The sequence below is a fragment of the Bos mutus genome, chromosome 2, assembly GCF_027580195.1.
Source record: "Bos mutus isolate GX-2022 chromosome 2, NWIPB_WYAK_1.1, whole genome shotgun sequence".
Taxonomy (NCBI): domain Eukaryota; kingdom Metazoa; phylum Chordata; class Mammalia; order Artiodactyla; family Bovidae; genus Bos; species Bos mutus.
The window spans coordinates 104,977,595-104,998,034 of NC_091618.1; the positions used below are offsets into that span (position 1 = coordinate 104,977,595).

General features: G+C 37.5%; 1 protein-coding gene across 1 annotated transcript in view; it reads left to right on the plus strand.

Moving 5' to 3' along the window:
* Window positions 1-7,489: 7,489 nt before the first annotated feature.
* SCN2A (sodium voltage-gated channel alpha subunit 2) overlaps window positions 7,490-20,440 on the plus strand; it is an 87,936-nt gene continuing 74,985 nt past the window's right edge. The window contains exons 1-3 of the mRNA XM_070357823.1: window positions 7,490-7,606; window positions 9,246-9,563; window positions 10,453-10,570. Coding sequence (XP_070213924.1) covers window positions 9,297-9,563; window positions 10,453-10,570 — 385 coding nt within the window. The 5' untranslated portion in view covers window positions 7,490-7,606; window positions 9,246-9,296. The remainder of the gene's footprint in view (window positions 7,607-9,245; window positions 9,564-10,452; window positions 10,571-20,440) is intronic.

Sequence of the window (20,440 nt, forward strand, 5' to 3'; positions counted from 1 at the left end):
CTATGTCTCAATCATAGTGCTTAGTTTATTCTTTTTAAATTTGTTTCATAAAACTCAAAATGAGCCTTCATTTCCACTGATGCGAAATCTGAGGTTAAGAGAGTTTAAATCTTATTCCAGCGAAAAGTCAAGCTAGCCTCACAATAGCAAGATTATGAAGGGGAAACAGTAATTCCTGGTAGGCCACCAATTTGTTTAATAGTAGTGGGCCCAGGGTGGGCTTCCCAGGTGATGCTAGTGGTAAAGAATCCACCTGATAATGCAGGAGATGCAGGACATGCAGGTTCAATCATTGGGTCAGGAAGTTCCCCTGGAGAAGAAAGTGGCAACCCACTCCAGTATTCTTGCCTGGAAAATTCCATGGACAGAGGAGCCTGGGGGTGCTACAGTCCATGGGGTCCCAAAGGGTCTGACACAACTGAGCACCCACGCGGGCGTAGAGTATCCCATGAATATCTGAGCTATAGATGGGGATCCAGTGACTTAAAGAATCAGATGTATTTCACAATACCCTTCTCAATTTGTGAATCAGTGGTACTTTTCTCACTCTTGATGGAAAATGGGACAACGAAGTTTATTTAGAATTTGACATCAGACACATGTGAGTTTAAATGCTGGCTCCGTGTGACCGTGCCAGGTTACACAGCCTACCATAAGCCTGTATCACACTGCACATTAGGAAAGTGACAATAATACTACGTCTTTCACAAAATATTACAAGAATCAAGTGTGGTAACCAGTAGAACCAGAATTTAGATCGTGTTAACATGGCATGAAGAAACAAACCTGTGGTCTCTTCAGGCATTCATTCTCATCTCTAGATCTCTGTCTCTCTGAGGCACACACGTGCATCACATGTGTGCACACACACACTGGCACGCACAAGTTTTGTATCCAGGACACTCTGGAATGTACCTGTTTTTTGAGAGCACTGTTTTTCATTCCAAAGACCTTCTGCTCTTGGCTCTGCTTTCTTGTTCTTTCCTGGGGAAGATGCCCCGACATTCAGATCTACTATCCCACTTAAGAGTTGAGAGGGCACTTTTTTTTTTCTCCTATTAAAGAGGATGGAGGCTGAGGGGGACAGTTTTGGGTAGCAGTACTCAGTGACACAGAAGGACTGAAGAAAACTGGCTAGAAATATTAAAGTATTTGGAGCACATGGAAATGTCTCATTCTCGTAGGAAGGATCATACCTTAGGAAATTTTCTTCCTTGCTTGACTATTAATATCCAGAAGTAGAATTCTGTAATTCCAGTATGATCAATCCATCAAAAAGCAAACTGGTATGTCATCAGATTAGAGGTGGACTTCCAGCTGATAAGTCATTTAGGCAGAATTGAAGTAGTTCACAGATGGGAATCTCTGTTTAATACATCTGAAAATTAAGAAAGGATGTAGAAACAAGTTGCCACTCTACTTTCAATAAAATAAAAATGCTTGTATAAAAATAGAGGTGTATCTCATATATAATGTTTTTTTCCAGGAAATTTTTTGAAAGTGGTTATTGTTAACATCGAATGATATTTCCCAGGGATCACGATAACATCAGAGTACATTTCTGTTAAAGAAAAACAAAATGTATTTAAAACATAACAGTCATTTAAAGGAACACTGAACAGTACATACTGAGCCTATGTCTTTTATTTTCTGTTATGTTCTTCCTCTAATCTGTAGTGAGGCAACACATAAGTCTAGTTATTCAGATCTTTCTCGCTCTTATGAAAATTGTTAGTTACAGAATTGAGCTAGTGGATCAAGGTTAAAAAGATAAGGATATGCAAAAACACAGCAGTGACAATCAAAGAGTTTGTGAGAAAATAGACTCAAACCTATGGAATAAAGAAACTAGAAAATACAGAAAATAAATCTTCAGGTAATATTTAGCAAATATTTCCTTGGCTTGTTATCAGTATTAATGTGCTGAAGAAAACTCAAAATAACAGTTGTAAAATAGAATTAAAAGATCACTTTCAGAAAAAGAGATCCCTTAGTCTTTCTCAGCTTTCTTAACTCTTGGGTTCTAAATCCTCTAAGTTTTTTAAACACTTTCCACAGTCAGTAATTATGATATAAACTTTTATAATTATTTGTTTATCTATGAAATGTAATAAGCCAATAATGTTCTTCATATAAATTTAACTTTAGAGTACTTATTTATATAAATGTAGATCTTCATGGAAAGGAATTAAAGTCATATCCTATTTATTACTTCTTTGTTTTGTTATTGCCCTTTCATATAAATGTAATACTATTTTATAGATATCATTATGGGTAATAACGTGGCTTAATTTTTCTTTTATATTTCAATTTAGAAAATTAATGTTCCTCTTTTATAAGTGAGACAAATTTAAAACATAAGGAATTGAAAAGGAAACATAGAAATGTCATCAGAATCTAGAAATCCAATTCTAACTGTTTTTCCAACTACTTAAAATAACATTGCTTGCCTTTCCCATTATTTATAGGTCTTCCCTAATATAGCCTCTGGCCTTAAAAGTTGTAATACAAAATCTTCTGCCTGTAAACTAGTACAACTAATGAAATTTAAAAGCTATGTAACATGTATCATTTAGCATTCTCATAAAATGTCAGTATGATGTTAACCAAGGGCAGAACAAATGCAAGAAAAACTAATGTGCATGACTTCTGAAAATCTCATCCCAGAAAATCAGAAACAAGAGACTATGGTTCCTATCTATATTTTACAAAAGTCAATTTGAAACAGAAAAAATATTTAGATGTTGTTCATCATATGTCTTGGATGTTTTGGTAAAATATTGGTGGTTTATCCTTTTAAATATCCTATGACACATTCACTGACTAGGAGTAATGGGAGAGGAAGGGGTGATCATACAACTAATGTAAATTCACATATCTTGGGAGTGTTCGTGAGAGTGAATAATTCTGGAAAACGACTTAAGAAGCAGCACATGATGGTTAGAACATAGATTCTGTAGCCTGGGAGCATGGGTTCAAATCCTGATTACACTTCTAACTGTGAGAACTTATACATGTTGCAAATTATTTAACTTCTTGGTACCCCAGTTTCCTCTTGTTATAAGTGAGGATGATCACAGTATCTACTTTATCAGATAGTTATAAAAATTAAATGGTCCAATATTCTTGCCTAGAGAATTCCATGAACAGAGGAGCCTGGCAAGCTATACAGTCCATGTGGTCACAAAGAATCACACACTTCTGAGAGGCTAACACTTTCACTTGGGCTTCTCTGGTGGTTCAAATGGTAAAGAATCCACCCGCAATGCAGGAGACTCTGGTTCAATCCCTGGGTCAGGAAGATCCCCTGGAGAAGGGCATGGCAACCCACTCCAGTATTCTTGCCTGGAGAATTCCATGGATAGAGGAGCCTGACAGGCTACAGTCCATGGGTTTGCAAAGAGTCAGGCATGACCCAGTAACACTCTTCAACAACACAACAACATACTTCTTAAAATAATGCCTGGCAAAAAATAAGCACTATCTATGTTGATCACTGCCCCCCGAATATTTGGCAAAACAGTTTGTAAATTTTTTGCTTTTTAGTTTACTTTTAAAATTATTAATAGAATCTTTTGTATAACAAGTTAGTCTATTGTTGAGCACATCTGTAAAATAAGACTAGAATATTCAGATACAGGCATATCTTGTTTTTCTTTTAATTGCACTTTACTTTATTGTGTTTTTTAGAAATTAAAAGTTTTCAGCAACCATTTGCTGAGCAAGTCTATCATCATCATTTTTCCAACAGTCTTTACTCACTTCCTGTCTCTGTGTCATACTTTGGTAATTTTCAAAATATTTCAAACATTTTATTATTATTATATTTGTTATGGTGATCAATGATCAGTGGTCTTTGATGTTACTGTTACAAAAAGATTATGACTCATTGAAGGTTCAGATGATTAGAATTTTTAGTAATTTTTAGCAATAAATTAAGTTTCAATTAAGGTCTGTACATTTTAAGACATAAAGCTATTGCACACTTACACTAAAGTATAGTGTAAACATAACTTGTGTATGCACTGGGAAACCAAAAAATTCCTGTGACTGACTTTATTGTAATATTCACTTTATCGCAGTTGCATAGGACCAAACCTGATCTCTGTAGTATGCTTGTGTTCATTTGATAAATGAAGTTAGTGCTCATCATAGAGATTTGTAAAATATTTTATTGTGGTAGGACAAGTTACTCTGAGGAAGTAATCTAAATTTCTTGCCTGGTTTCTAAGTCTTTAAAATGATATACATGGAAGGCAATGAAACTTTTCCTAATGAAAATGATGAAGCTAGAAAATGATATATGTGTATAAACATACCCTCTATGCTCTCCATATATGTGTGTATATCAGTTTAGTCCAGTTCAGTTCAGTCACTCAGTCATGTCCGACTCTTTGCGACCCCATGAATCGCAGCACGCCAGGCCTCCCTGTCCATCACCAACTCCCGGAGTTCACTCAGACTCACGTCCATTGAGTCAGTGATGCCATCCAGCCATCTCATCCTCTGTCATCATTCTTTCTGGAGTTATTTCTCCACTGATCTCCAGTAGCATATTGGGTACCTACTGACCTGGGGAGTTTCTCTTTCAGTATCCTATCATTTTGCCTTTTCATACTGTTCATGGGGTTCTCAAGGCAAGAATACTGAAGTGGTTTGCCATTCCCTTCTCCAGTGGACCACATTCTGTCAGATCTCTCCACCATGACCCGCCCGTCTTGGGTTGCCCCACGGACATGGCTTAGTTTCATTGAGTTAGATAAGGCTGTGGTCCTAGTGATTAGATTGACTAGTTTTCTGTGAGTATGGTTTCAGTGTGTCTGCCCTCTGATGCCCTCTTGCAACACCTACACCTACACAAGCACACACAGAGTTACTTGAGTATTGAAACACTGCAAATATGACCACTCTGTGACCAGCATGCATACTTGTTTGCTTGCTTGTTTTTGTTGGCCAGAATCAACCCCCTTTTATTCCAGTAATAGTACACAAGCTCTGCATTTCAGGAATGTTGCTGTGCCACCACCACAATCCTCACTGTTCATAGGTTTCAAGTAGAACTTCCTCCTAGTTCCAGGATGAGGCATTGGCTTAGGAGAAGCCAATCAAAGCACAAAGCATGGCATCTCCCTGGACAGAGTGATTGCTTCAGGGATAAGCATGTGACCCAGCTGAAGCTAATGAGACGCAATGAGATTTTTTCTGGGTCTTTGTCCCTATTGGATTTAAATCTGTGATATTGGGAAGTCAGAGATGCTATAGCATCTTACTATAATAAGGAACGAAAAGCTATCACGATAGAAGTTAGAGCCAAAGCATACAGCATAACTAGATTCTGGTAACATCATTGGGCTTCCAAAGCATTTATGCCTATAGCTAGCCTTAAACAACAAACCTTGACAATGAATCCCCATGTTCCTTTTCCTTTCTTTTCTTCTTTTTTCTCTCCTCCCTCTCTCCCTCCCCACTTTCCTCCCTCCATCCCTCCTCCTAATCTTTTCTTCTTCTTTTTTTTCTCCTTTCTTTCTTTCTCTTACCTAAGCCATTTTGGGTCATTCTTTTGCTTCTATTACCAAAAGAGACTTGCTAGAATGAATTACAGAGTTATTTTTTGGCAATATCTGCTTCTTGCCTGTCTTAAACAGTTTTTCTAATGATACAAATGAACTTACCTGCAGAAGTAAAAGAAAAAGACTCACAGACTTAGAAAATACACTTTTGGTTGCCAGTAGAAGGGATAGTTAAGAAGTTTGGGAAGGTCATGTACACAACACTATGTTCAAATGGAAAACCAACCTATTGTGTAGCATATGGAACTCTGTTCAATGTTATGTCCTAGCTTGGATGGGAGGGAGGCTTGGGGGAGAATGGATATGTGTGTGTGGGTGAATCCCTTTGCTGTGAACCTGAAGCTATCACAACATTGTTGGATCAGCTATACCCCAATACAAAGTGAAAAGTTTAAAGTTTGAAAAAAGAAAATCATAGGTCAAACACTTAAAAAAAAATACCCTTTCTAATGAAAATGGTGAAGCCAGAAAATATGCAAAAAATGTAGATATGGTCAGTTGCTCAGTTGTGTCTGACTCTCTGAAACGCTATGGACTGTAGCTCACCAGGCCCCTCTGTCCATGGAATTTTCCAGGCAAGAATACTGGAGTGCATTGCCATTTTCTACTCCAGGGGATCTTCTAGACCCAGGGATTGAACCCTAGTCTCCTGTGTCTCCTACATTGGCAGGCAAGTTCTTTACCACTAGCACTACAATCATGACTGTTTCTGATTATAATTGTTTCCTCTTACCGATTTTATTTAATCTTTATTTTAGGTTTACTTACGTAAGCAGGTGTTTCGGTTTTTGTGTTGTTTATAATTGAATAACGGAGAAGACAATGGCTCCCCACTCCAGTACTCTTGCCTGGAAAATCCCATGGATGGAGGAGCCTGGAAGGCTGCAGTCCATGGGGTCGCTGATGGTCAGACACGACTGAGCGACTTTACTTTCACTTTCACTTTCATGCATTGGAGAGGGAAATGGCAACCCACTCCAGTGTTCTTGCTGGAGAATCCCAGGGACGGGGGAGCCTGGTGGGCTGCCGTCTATGGGGTCGCACAGAGTCGGACACGACTGAAGTGACTTAGCAGTAGCATAATTGAATAAAGCTCACAGATTTTGAGCCTGAATCCTGACTGTGTGATTTGAGGTAACTTCCTAACCTCGATGTATTTCCTTTCTTAGATTTTCAAATAAGGATCATGAAAGCCTTTATCTGATGGAATTGTGGGGAGATGGAATGATACAGTATATGCAGAATCAGCCCAGTCAGTGACTGGCACATATTAGTCCTCAAATCTTAACTATGTTATTAATCTAAGTACTGGAATTTAGTCTCCTTTTGGCTTTCAGGTTTTCCGGTTGCTTTTCAGCCACTTAAATTAGAGATAAAATAAGATTGGTGTCCTATTAGTTTAATTTTATTTCTAGGGAAAGTTAGTTTAGCTAGCTCTTTGTTGAACTAGCAAAGGCCTTTATTGGATTTCAGAGACTCTGGGTCTGAGGTTAATGTTAAATCCCATGTAGGTAAGACTTTCATTAATATAATTGCTGTTTTATAAGTTTTTACTTTTAGCCCTTTATTATTTACCTTCTTTTTTACTTTGAATTATTTTTATCCATTCAGTGACTTTTGGCTTAGCAAATAAAAAGCATGAACAGAAGCACTATTCATTAACAAAATTAGTGATTGAAACCGGCTAAGTCTTAACGTTCTAAGAAAAGCCTTTAGAAGATCAGAGCTCCATTACTGAGAGCTTTGAGCTGTTTCAAACACGCTTCTGTGTGTACATTGAGGGTTTTCTCTTCACAGCTCCTCTGCCCTCTAGTGGTAGCTATAATAATGCCATTTTGTAGTCCCCACACAGGAAATGCCTGGTCTTACTTCAGTTACCAGAATCCTTTCACAGGAAGTTAGGTGTGGTCTCTGAAGGAGAAATTTAAAAAAAAAATGAAAAAAAGAAAAAAAAAAAGCATGATGGAATTTTAGCTGCAGTCTTCTTGGTGCCAGCTTATCAATCCTAAACTCTGGGTGTAAAAGACTCTGCAGGGGTAATGTTTTAATATTCTTATTATGCTTATTTTCTGTGATGCTTCTCTACCTTTACAGTAGAATCCTGGGGGAATCTGCAGAGGACCACTTTCATTTTGAAGCTGCTGGCTGCATGTTTTAGCATGTCTCTTCTATTAGAGCATCCAGGCATGGCAGTTTCCTCCCTGAAGTGTGCCGGGACCTTCTTCATTCCTGTGCCTGTCGCTAGGCATAAGGGTCTCTGGGGATGGGTGAGGAAAATGAGGGATGTTTTAGAGGCACTAGGATTCTAAGAGGGCAGTCTGCTACTGGTGGCTGAAAGGTCCTGGTCTACTTCAAAAAAAAATGTGGAAATGATGCAGTAATTATCTTATTTTAGATTTCCCTATTTGATCTGACATATGCTGCAGGAGTGACCTGGATGTGAATGAATTGTACTCTTAGATAATGCACCTCATATAATTAAATGGGAATGCTCATTCCTGTAGGGTAAGGGTTAGAATGGACTGATATTTTACAAAGAAGGAAAATAGATAAGTGATTGTATATAGGCGGCATTCAGGAGTCAAGATTTTGGTTATATTGTTTCAGAAAGCACAGAAACTCTTGCCACTGATTCAGAGATAACGTTTGGAATGATTGGTGTGCTCACTTAAATTATATATGCTAGCCCAATAAAATTGGGCTAGCCCAATAAAATTTACTGTTAGAATACAGTAAAACCACATTTATGTTACCACAAAAACCAAAATAAATGGAGCTCATGTTAAAGATAAACTATCTTAAACCTTATTTTTTCAAGTCCAAATCTGCTATGTGGATTTTTAAGAAATGGGCATCATTTGAGAAAATGAGCTCTCTCTACAGTATTTCCTAAGATACTGCAAATTTGTTAATTTAAGAAGCAATTACACCAGCTAGCAGCAGGTGCTCAACCAGGGGGTCCAAGCTCCAGACCTCTGACGTGGGTGACTTCCTGCCCGGTTTGGCAGGAGCCAGGTCCCTTCCTGTGTAGCTTCCGAGCAATTCCAAATACAACCGGGCATCCCCTGCTCCTTCCCGCTCCTTGCGTTCAAGCAGAATCTACCTAGGTTTCCACAGCCTGGCATTTCAGGATTTCCAGAGCTCTTTACCAGGTGCATTGATTTTCAAATCAGCCCTTTAACGTGGAGAGTGGGCCAAAAGGAACATGGAAAAAAAAATATGGAGAGATACATGCAAGATCTTCACACACCCCAGTTCTACAATTTTGAGTGATTATTCATCTCTTGTTATGGATCTCTGATATATTTTTTTTTTTCAGAAAGGATGCTGAAAAAGATGGCTGCCAAAATAATTCACACAAATGAAGCAGCAAGCACAAACCAGTATCCTCCATTTCTGAGCTCCGAGTTGGATATTTTCACTTAAAACATTTTGGGAGTGGGAGATTAGATTACCTCATAGACACCTACTGAATGTGAAAGATAGATCTCCATGCAAGCAGATGAATGCATGCAGGCGAATCCCCTGAATGCCAAGTGCAGCTTCCTTAGTAAAATACTACAGATAGCTTCGTTTGTATGTATGATATCTCAATATCATGTCATTGCCCTTTTATCCTAACGACCATTGCTTTTTTTCCCTCTCTTTCTCTCTCTCTCTCTGTTGTTTCCATAGCACTTTCTTATGCAAGGAGCTAAACAGTGATTAAAGAAGCAGGATGAAAAGATGGCACAGTCAGTGCTGGTACCGCCAGGACCTGACAGCTTCCGCTTCTTTACCAGGGAATCCCTTGCTGCTATTGAACAACGCATTGCAGAAGAGAAAGCTAAGAGACCCAAACAAGAGCGCAAGGATGAGGATGATGAAAGTGGCCCAAAGCCAAATAGTGACTTGGAAGCAGGAAAATCCCTTCCATTTATTTATGGAGACATTCCTCCAGAGATGGTGTCAGAGCCGCTGGAGGATCTGGATCCCTATTATATCAATAAGAAAGTGAGTTCTTAGTCAAGTTGCCTTTATTTCCTCTACTTCCTAATTGCTTCTGGGCTAGTGCCAGGCATGTTAGGTGAAGAATGTTGTGCCACCTCCCCTCTGTCTGAAGTATCACTATGGTAGTAATGGGCTTGACCATGCCATGGCCCCGTTGTCCTAGAGTCTTTGGGAAGCACTTATTTGAACCCACAGCCAGGACAGGCAGAGAGCTGAAAGAGCATCTTGCAGTGGGGGAAATGAGGAAGGGCAAAAGTCTGCTGACCTTACAGTGTGGTGAAGCAGAAAGTAAAGACAAGGAGTTTATTTTTTATGCATTAAAAACAATATTTCCAGGAGTCGTATACAAAGTTCTCTTTATAATATCTAGCTCTACAAAAGGTACTTTGATTTTCAGCACATTTATTCCCTCACATATAAATTTGGCCCATTCCATGGTTCCCTCAAGAAGAAATAAAAGCAGGTGACTTCCAAGTGCCCCCTAAAAGCATTTGATCAACTACCACCTCCAGAAAACACTGAAGTTCCTGTGAGAAGGCTTTTATCAAATTGAAAAAGTAATCAAAGCCTCATTCTTGAGCTCTTTGTGAATTATAAATACAGTTTGAAAATACTGATATTAAAACTTGATGGTGATGCTAAGTATTCCTATGGTAATGACTATATATTTTCTTTATGTTCCTTAAATCCTCATATCTCTCACCAAATTAGGGGAGTTTATAGCATTCAGAAAGAGAAAATACGTAGCATCATGTCATATGTTAGTAGTTAGTATATTATTATTTTATAAAATCATATTTCTAAAAAAATTTTATCACTTTTTTCTCAAATTGTTCTTAGTTTTAATATTGCATTTCTAACTTCTGTTTTATGTGTTTGTTTTCTTTTTCAGACATTTATAGTATTGAATAAAGGGAAAGCAATCTCTCGATTCAGTGCCACCCCTGCCCTGTACATTTTAACTCCCTTCAACCCTATTAGAAAATTAGCTATTAAGATTTTGGTACATTCATATCCTTTTTTCAAATAGTCACTTACATGATTTTGCTCTTTGACTAACTTATTGAGTTGGGAATTTTTCAAAAATGTATGTGGTTGGCAACATTACATGCTCTTTCTTTTTTCCCTCTTCCTCAACAGTTTAGCGTTATTGCCAAATGGGATCACAGGTAAGTGAACCACTTTCCACATCTTCTAAGTATTTCTCCTCTCCTTGACTCACTACTTATTTCTTTCTACCTCTGCTCCCTTCTGAATTGCCTACTACATCCAAGACTTGTTCATTAACTTTGACAGTGTTACCAGGCTCTCCTTTTATAAGTCTTCAGATTTTATAAGGTTATATAATGGGTAAACTCTGTGAACTAATTTTCTTTACTACTTTTACATTTGGAATATATCTGCATAATCTGAATTACACAATTTTATTTCTTTTGATCTTAATTTTTACTGCTTTCTGCTTTTCACTTTAGTATTTGAAAGCTTTGAGTTACAAATGTTTATAATTGTGATATGACTGTATATGCATTAGTCTTTCAATTATTTCTTCCAATTCTTTTCCCAAGCGTCATTTGTATTTTCTATTTTATTTTTCTTTCTTTTTTTGGTCACTTGTTCCTGTGTTTTATTCAACTCATGGGTCCTGCTGCAGTTTCTTCCCACATACATTCTCATTTCATTCTTTATTCTCCTTATGAAGTATCTACTTCCTAGAAATGGAATTGATGACACCTTGGTGGGAGATAGTGATTTGATTTAAGTTAAATAGAGTAGTTGTAAATGGGAAGTTTTCTTCCAGACCAGAGACAGTGGTCTGACTGACAGCCAGGCCTGGAAAAACCAAGGAGGCAAAGGTTTGGAAGACTGGGGGTATGTCAGTCAGGGACATTTACAGGAAGAACACAGAAGCCTTGGGATAAGGAACGGACACACGTCAGGAACCAGAGGTAAGGAAGGGGAAACTGAAACTTAAGCAAAGTCTCAGATAGGACAACTTTAAATTTTGTTTCCTAATTAGAAAGAGTCATCGCCTTTGATTTACAACACGGTCAGTCCAGGGCCTGCTTCAAGGCTTCCAGTGTAAAAGCTTACTTTCCCTAGCAGGCCTAGAAAATAATTCAATTTGATATGGTAGGGAATTAGATAAGATAAGGAATTCAGGAGATAGAATGAACTTGATACAGGGAACTCATCTCAGTTCTGGGTGTTGGGCTGTAAAGCATGTCCCCAGACTTGCCTGGCAATTTGGCAAATGACGTCTGTAGAAGCACGGAGTTCTGGAATTCAGTTTCCTTTGAACCTCTAGGTCATCCCTCTCCATTACCCCCATGTTTTACATAGATATATTTTAATTTCGTATTTATGTTTTAAGATTTAATAATTTTCTTGTGAGTTTTTTTAAGCAATAATGATTCCTTACTTCTGCTATTCAAATAAAAGAAACATTTTACAGAAAGAAAAAAATGTCTTTGAATGAATAATAAGCTTTAGGAATGAATAATAAAGTTGAGATTTAGATTTGAGTCCCATGAACTATAAGTTATGGTCCATTATGATGTTTGAGTAGTTAAAATCTGTGCTCTGAATAAATATTTCCATAAATTATTCATTGTATCTAAAAATAATTGTTCATCCCTATGTAATCACAATTTATACATGAAATCATGTCAAAAAATTCAGACTTAGCCCATTGCTCTGTTTATAGTAAATACTGGGAGAGTATGAATTAAAGAAGTAAGTGACAAATGAGTCAAGAAGTTAAATAATTAGACGCAAAACAAGTGACACAATGGAAGTTTGGAAGAGGTCAGAAAAATCTATTTTGCCTTCAAAATGAATGAAGAAATCACATTAAGAAAGCTCAGTATTAAAGAAAAAAGGCAGGACTGTTGTTGTTGTTATTGTTGTTTTAAAACTTTTGTGGGGAGATAGCATATTTTTTTGAAAATTTCATGAAAGCTATTATATCATCGCCACTCCAAAAAATTCTAGGAGGTTAGAAGACCCAGGAATCTTAACATAAAGCCTTCTGGGAAAAGAGACTTCCAGTGGTAGAGGATGAGAGTAGTTTTAGAAGTTCTGATCGGAGACTCTGGGCCTTGAATCAGACAAAGTTTATGGTGGGCTCTCTTTAGGAATCAAGATACGATTTGAATTTGAAGAATTTGAAAGTTTGCACTTACTTCCCAGAAGAAAGAAAACCTTCAAGGGGCACAGTTGTCAGGAGGTCTGCAGTGGTGTAAGTTGAAATGTGAAGGCAGCTAGATAAATCTAAGATTTGCTGAACTGAATGTTTGACTCTCCAAAACCTTACAAGTGGCATGGAGCTACACATTTCTTCTAATGCAGAAAAAGTAGATTTTTAAAAATCTCTGATTGCCTGAATTAAACTATTCTATCTCAGCTATCTTACCTTGGAGTAGAGATAGAAGATAGACACATTCTTTGGTCTTTTGGTGATAATGCACATTTGACTGTATGTCCTAGTAAACTTTGCTGTAAATAATACTGGACAGTGGCAGGTAACTTTCTCAGTGACTTTGTCTTATTCCTCACAATGCACATCCTAAGCTCAAATCCTGGTTTTCTAATTTTAAGTGCCTTTTGCTACAAGATAAAAATGCTTGAGGTTGCTATCTGCATTTTAGGCACAGTTAAGAGGGCATTGTGTATTTATTATCATTAGTTTATAATCCATAAAATGGTCATTCACAGTAAAAAAAAAAAAAAAATTGGCATTTTCAACCTAGACTGGTATCTCTTTTTCCAATGAAAACCTTGACTTATTTCTTCAGGAGCTGTTATCTTCATTAGGCATTCTTGCATATCAAATTAGCTTTGTGTCTTGATTTTGGCAGAAAAACCTTACGCTTACTCTATTTTTGCCAGAGTATATTTTGAAAACTGAAAATGCTTTTGATGTGCCTATTATCTTGTTTTGATAGTTAAATAAAATATGGTTATGTTTTTTAGATAGTAAACAAGTAAAAATTTATCCATATTCCTAAAATTTCCTATCAGAATTTTCAGTGTGTTGCATGTCAATATTTTTATTATTTTAGCTTAATGTGCACACTCTCCTTCACTTTGCATTTGTTATTCATTTCTTCATTCGCAAATATTTACTAAGTACCTACTGTGTGGCAAATGTTCTTCTAGACACCGTGATGCAACATAGAACCTGCTAGTCCCTGTCAAGTATCTGTATTCATGTGTATATGTGTGTTTGAGAGGAGAGAGATAATACAAACAATTGAGCTAGTGTCGGCTAGTGATAAATGCTATCAAGAAAAATAAAGCTGTATAAATAGAGAAGAGTGGCGAGGTACTGTTTTAAATCATATGATCAGGGAAGTCCTCTCTGAAAAGATAGCATCTGAGTAAAGATCCAAAGGAAGTGAGGAAGTGCAACGTGGAAATCTAAGGAGAAAGGTGAATAGCAAATATGAAAGCAAAGGATGAATGTAGAAGTGTACCTGGTGTATTCAAGAGTCCAGAGTCCAGAGCCCAGAGTGCCCAGAGGAGAGTGGGAAGGGTAGAGAGTAGAAGGGGATGAGGTCATTGAGAGTGGAGGTCAGGGCTGACATTGTAGGTGGTTGGTAAGACACCCAGTTTACCCTGAATTAGATGGAGAGAGAAGACCGGAGGGTTTTCAGCAAAAGAATGTCATCACCTGAGTCAGATTTGAAAAAGATCACTCTGGCTGCTGTGTAGAGAACAGATTGCCTGAGGGGAAAGGGTGGAAGTAAGAAAGTAGATTGGGGGTTTACTGCCTTTATGAAGGCAGAGGATGCTGGTGGCTTTCGTGGAAACAATGAGGGTAGCAAATGTCATCAAATTCAGTTGTGTTTTTCAGAAAAGCTGAAAGGTTATGCTGATCAATTGGATGTGGGGTGTGAGGGAACGAGCAGAACTAAGGAGGACTCTAGGTGTTTAGTATGGTCAAGAAAGAAAAGTGTAGCTCCTTGAGCTTGGGACAGACAACATTAGGTGGAGAGATATGCTGGGTAAAATCAAGAGCTTGAGTTTGAACATTTGTTTGTTTATTTGTTTTTGAGAAGCCCGTTAGACAGTCAGTGGAGGAGCTGCATTCCATTAAATGGAATGCAGGTCTGGAGTTCAGAAAAGGGTTGGGCTGGAGGTAAAACTTTGAGAGATGTAGTCATCATTATGTCGCTGTACAGATGGTATTTAAAGTGGTGACAAAGACCTAAAACACTCCAAATCACACAGTAGTGCAGAACTGCCCATCATTCATACAGGTTAGGAAAATGAAAAACGGATTTTGGAGTCAGAAAACCTGGATTCAAACCCTACCTCTGAGATTTACTTATTGGCTCTATGACCTTGGTCCGAGTTACTCCAGATGTTTGAATCTCACTTTGTCCATCTGTATTTTGCAATCATAATTTAAACATTAATGATAATAACTATATAAGTACCTGTCACTGTGATTAGCACTTGGTTGGTGTTCAGTCACTCAGTCATGTCTGACTCTTTGCAACTCTATGGGCTTCCTGTCCTTCACTATCTCCCTGAGTTTGCTCAAACTTACGTCCATTGAGTTGATGATGCCATCCAACCACCTCATCCTTTGTCACCTCCTTTTCCTCCTGCCCTCAATCTTTCCCAGGAGCAGGGTCTTTTCCCAATGAGTTGGCTCTTCATATCTGGTGACCAAAGTATTGGAGCTTCAGCTTCAGCATCAGTCCTTCAGAGAATATTCAGGGTTGATACAGCACTTGGTAGGAACTTGATAACTTGTAACTAGGACAGCTGTTCTTGGTAGTACTAGCTACAATTCTAGGAGCAAGTGCTGCAAGATTAGCAAAGAAACAGTCTCATATTATTTAAGGAATTCCACAAAAAAATTCTGTATAAATCTCTAGTCTCTTGAGGCTTGATTTTGCAAACAGAATGTTTATACAGCACCAGAGTTAGAAGCTGTTGAGTGATGGAAACATAATGTGGTCAGTCCCAAGCACAATCTCACTTTGCAGATGAGTTCATTGAGGCCCAGACATGTTTAGTCACTGTCTTATAAGCCTACATTTTATATACGTGGCAAGGCCAGAACTTCAGACTAAGCCTTTGATTATCAGCCCAGTATGCTTTGCAGTTTCTATCTAACAGAAACTGCAGTTTCTATCTATCTTTGCTGTTTCTAACAGATTTCTAAACCCTCAGGTATAAATTATGTATTAGGGGTACATAATTTATCTACCTGTGCTTCTATGTATCTCAAAGGTTGTTTTCAGTGGCTCCAACTTACTAATTCATGAAATAGGAAGTGAGCTTTTTAGCTCACCCCAAAATTATATGGTATCTATTAGAAATCAAAAACAACATGGTTTTCCATAAAACATTATAGAGGTCTGTGGGAAAGGAGGGTGAACAACTTACTGTTTCTGTTTCTCCTGCTTTCAATGCTCAAAAGTTACCACGTGTCATCACATGGTTAGGAATTTGTTAATAACAAAATTAAACAACTCAAGAGTTAACAGTATATATGTGACATTTAGTTGACATTTCTGCTGCCTTGCAAATATGTACGACTAAGTAGAAAAAGATCTATCTTACTTTGCTTAAATTCTCTATGTTAGAAATCTCTTAGATAAAACTATCTTCTGCCTCTAGTTCATATACATTTTAAGTAAAAAATGTCTCTGCAACTTCTCTGGATATTATGTATTATTACAAAATCCCTGAACAGAACAATGTCTTTCCCTTCCTTAAGAAAACAAAGAGAAAATAAAAGAAAACAAAAAAATGCCCTATGTTTTTATATTTAATAAACAAATGATTAATAGTAATAAAGATAACTATTCACTAAGAGAAGTATTGGTATTATTATCTGTATTTGCATAAGAAAACTGAGCCTTCAATAATTAACTTGCTGAAGCCCATGTGATTGGTAAAGGATGCATCTGATCCATAGTTTATCACTTTAAAACTCATACTGCTGCATCCTACCCATGTGGATATAGGGGTAGGCATGCCAGTACTTTAATCATCTAGTTCCCAGGTCAGAGGTTATGTAAAGCATTTTCAATATGAATATGAAGAAGTCTTTCCTCATCATACACACAGGAAATATTTTAGACTTGCCAACTGACAGGTTACTACCAATCAAAAGGTTAACACATTTTTATGAATACCTGGTATAGAGAAATTATTAGATTTTAAAAATCCTTTTTTTCTTGATATTATATGAGGTTACCCTGCATCTATTTTTATTTGTATACAAAATCTCACAAGGAAATACTACTCTAGGATTCATTGTTCTTCTGAAAAAATGTACTTTATGTGCTATATATTTAGAAAATAAATACATGCATTTTGGGCTTCCCTGGTGGCCCAGTAGTAAAGAACCCACCTGCCAATATAAGAGACAAGGGTTTAATCCCTGAGTCAGGAAGATTCCCTGGTGAAGGAAATGGTATCCTACTCTAGTATTCTTGCCTTCGGAAATTCAGTGGACAGAAGAGTGTGGTGGGCTACAGTCCATGGGCTTGCAAAAGAGTTGGACACGACTTAATGACTAAACAACAAAAACATATGCATTTTGTTACTAGTTCTGGCCCCTTGAAATCTGCCTTGATGTGGAATTTCTATATTTTTTCAGTGTATGGTATCACCATACCATGTCTATACTTTTTTTCATATTTGTATATTTGTTATCACTATCTAAAATCTTACTATTTCAATCACTCACCAGACTCCAGGTATCTTAAAGGTATGAGACTCCAGGTGTGAGACTGATAAAATAAATTTATAGTGATTTTAAAAAGTAATGGATTTTGAAACTCTCTATTTGGAGATTATCTATTAAACTACAAGCATAAAATCTGACTCTAGTTATCTCTTATTTTATTTAAAAGAAAAATAGTTTTATTTGGTTTCCTTTTTGATCATTTGTCAGGATCGTTAAGTTAAATGTATTTTTTAATTAAAAATAGTCATTCATTGATAGTCAATGTGAAAAACACTAATTTGAGTGTAATGATTTATTCCTTTCGACTTACTGGGTAATATTTACTCTTTCTATTTATTAAAGTATAATATATATTTTACTTTATTATATATACTTAAATTTTATCATTATAAGGAGTAAATTTTTTAAGGACATAAAACCATGGCTCAGTCTGTTATGTGACATAAATCTCATGAGCCTTTTAATTTCCACTTTGTATTTATCCAGTGTTCTCTCTTTCAAAAAATGTAAAAACCTGTGTACTTGATATATGTGGAAACAAATTTCATGCTGTATTTTTGATCCATATTTATAAATATATCACTAAAAAGGAAAAATGTACTTCACTTAGTAGTAAACAAGGTTCCAAACTAACATCGTTCAGTAGTCAACTGACCCTACACAACGGCAAGGGTGTATGGTGGCGAGCAATATAGACATGGCCCTCGTGTAGTTGACCATCTAGTGGGAAAAAAATCAGTTAGGCTTTGGAAGAGTAGCATCTGGTGCGACAAGGATATATTACTGATAGACCTAATCAGGAAAGGTGCTATTGTGCACAGGTTTTACTGAAAATAACTTCTAATCTGAGTGCTAGAGGAAAAGTTTGAGTTGGCTAATGTGAGATAAAGAGCATATTCAGGGGAAAGAGGTAACATTTGTTAAGATCCTGACTTGAAAAAGAGCTTGCTTCATCCATGACCTAAAACAATTGCGATAATATCAGACTTGGGAAAGTGAAATGAGGACTAAGGAAGCTGAACTTAGGGTGGACAAGAATTAGACCTAGACTCTCCACTCTTTGTTAATATAGTTGATCATAAATGATCCAAATTAGATTTACAAAGGTCATTTTGGTACAGGGTGCAGAAAGAATTGAATAGAATCAAGCATGGGTTCAGAAAGAACAGCTTGGGTGAAATTACAGTAATTTACATTAGATTTGATGGATACCTAGACTAAGTGGTGTTATGAGGATTGTGGGAAAAGTGCACTGAATCCAGGCATAGCAGGTAGAATTGACAATACTTGGTGTTAAGTTGAATGTGGAGGTTCAGGGAAGAGAAAAATGCAAGATGGCTCCTAGGTTCCTGGCTGAGTCAATCAGTCAGTTCAGTCTCTCAGTCATGTCCTCCTCTTTCCAACCCCATGGCTGCAGCATGCCAGGCTTCCCTGTTCATCACCAACTCCCAAAGCTTGCTCAGACTCATGTCCATCAAGTCGGTGATGCCATCCAACCATCTCATCCTCTGTTATCCCCTTCTCCTCCTGCCTTCAATCTTCCCCAGCATCAGGGTCTTTTCCAATGAGTCAGTTCTTCGCATGAGGTAACCAAATCTCACATTCATCCTGGCTAAATCATGAGACATTGTGATACAGAGATGTCAAAGGAGTAGTATTTGAGAAGAGATGAGGGATAGGATTAAAACATGTTTAGTTTAGTTTTAGAACTCAAAAAAATTTGAAGTGTCAATGAAATAAGTGCACATAAGTGCAGATGTAATATGGAATTGGGTAATATGGATTACTGAGTTCAGAAGAGAGGGCTAAAGTGAAGTAGCTCAGTCGTGTCCGACTCTTTGCGACCCCCTGAACTATAGCCTACCAAGCTCCTCCATGGGATTTTTCAGACAAGAGTGCTGGTGTGGGTTGCCATTTCCTCCTCCAGGGGATCTTCCTGATCCAGGGATCAAACCCAGGCCTCCCACATTGCAGGCCAATGCTTTACCATCTGAGCCACCAGGGAAGCCCATCCATAGTTCCCTGAGCTAGAGAGGGCTAGTCCAGAGAAAAATACTTGAGATCGGTGGGTATGTAAATGTATTTGGAGCTATGTGTCTTAATGAGCTCTACTAGGATAAATACATCAAGAGAGGGAAAATGACTTGGATATCCTCTGTCCTTTTTAAAAAGGGAAATAGAACATTTCAAAGGTTATTAAAAAATTGTTGCCCATGAAGGATAAAAAAATCAAAGGATTGGGATCTCATGAAAGCAAAAGTAAGAGAACATAGTTAAAAGGGGAAGAATCAGGCTGGTCAAACTCTACTGAGAGAACAAGTCAGATAAGAACTCAGAATTATCCTTTTGTTTTTAGTTACACAACATGAAGATGTTGGTCATATTTGGGAAGAAAACTGGTAGGCTGAGGATGTGGTAGATAAATGAAGGCGAGTAAAGATAAACATCTCTTCTAAGAAGTTTGGCTGTGAAATTGGAGAAGAGAAGTCTGTAAGTGGTTAGAGGACTGTGGGCTGTAGGACAGTATTCTCTTTTATACCAAAAAGATAAGAGAGAATTAAGCAAGTTTGTGTTGACTGTAAGAGCAGATAGAGTTACTAATGGAGATATTAAAGATAAGAGAAGAAAGTGATAAGAGATTGCTAAAGTGTTCTGGAAAGGTGGAAGGTGTCCAGAGTTTGGGTAAAGGGGTTGACAACTCCCTCCATTGAAATGGGAAGGGGGAAAGAATCTCAATACAGAGAGTTTGTCAATTTGGGGTTAGGAAGTAAAGATATGACCTTCTGATGCTATCTCTTCTCTCAATAAAATAGGAAATCAGGTCATGAGTTTGAAATGGGTAGCAAAGGAAGAAGATTGGAGATCAAAGAAGAGTGGAGAATATTCAGAATTATCTTTGCAGAGCAGTGGGGACATTGAAGTGGAGAAATATTAAGAATGTGTTGAGCATGTTTGAGGCTGGGAACTATGTATTTTGAATGATGCCAATCTGCCAAGGGGTTGTTTTCTACAGTAGATTGTTATTGTTCAGTCGCTAAGTCATGTTCAGTTCTTTGTGACCTCATGGACTGTAGCCTTCCAGGCTCCTCTGCCGTCCACTATCTCCTGGAATTTGCTCAAATTCGGGTGCATTGAGTCAGTGGTGCTATCTAGCCATCTCATCCGC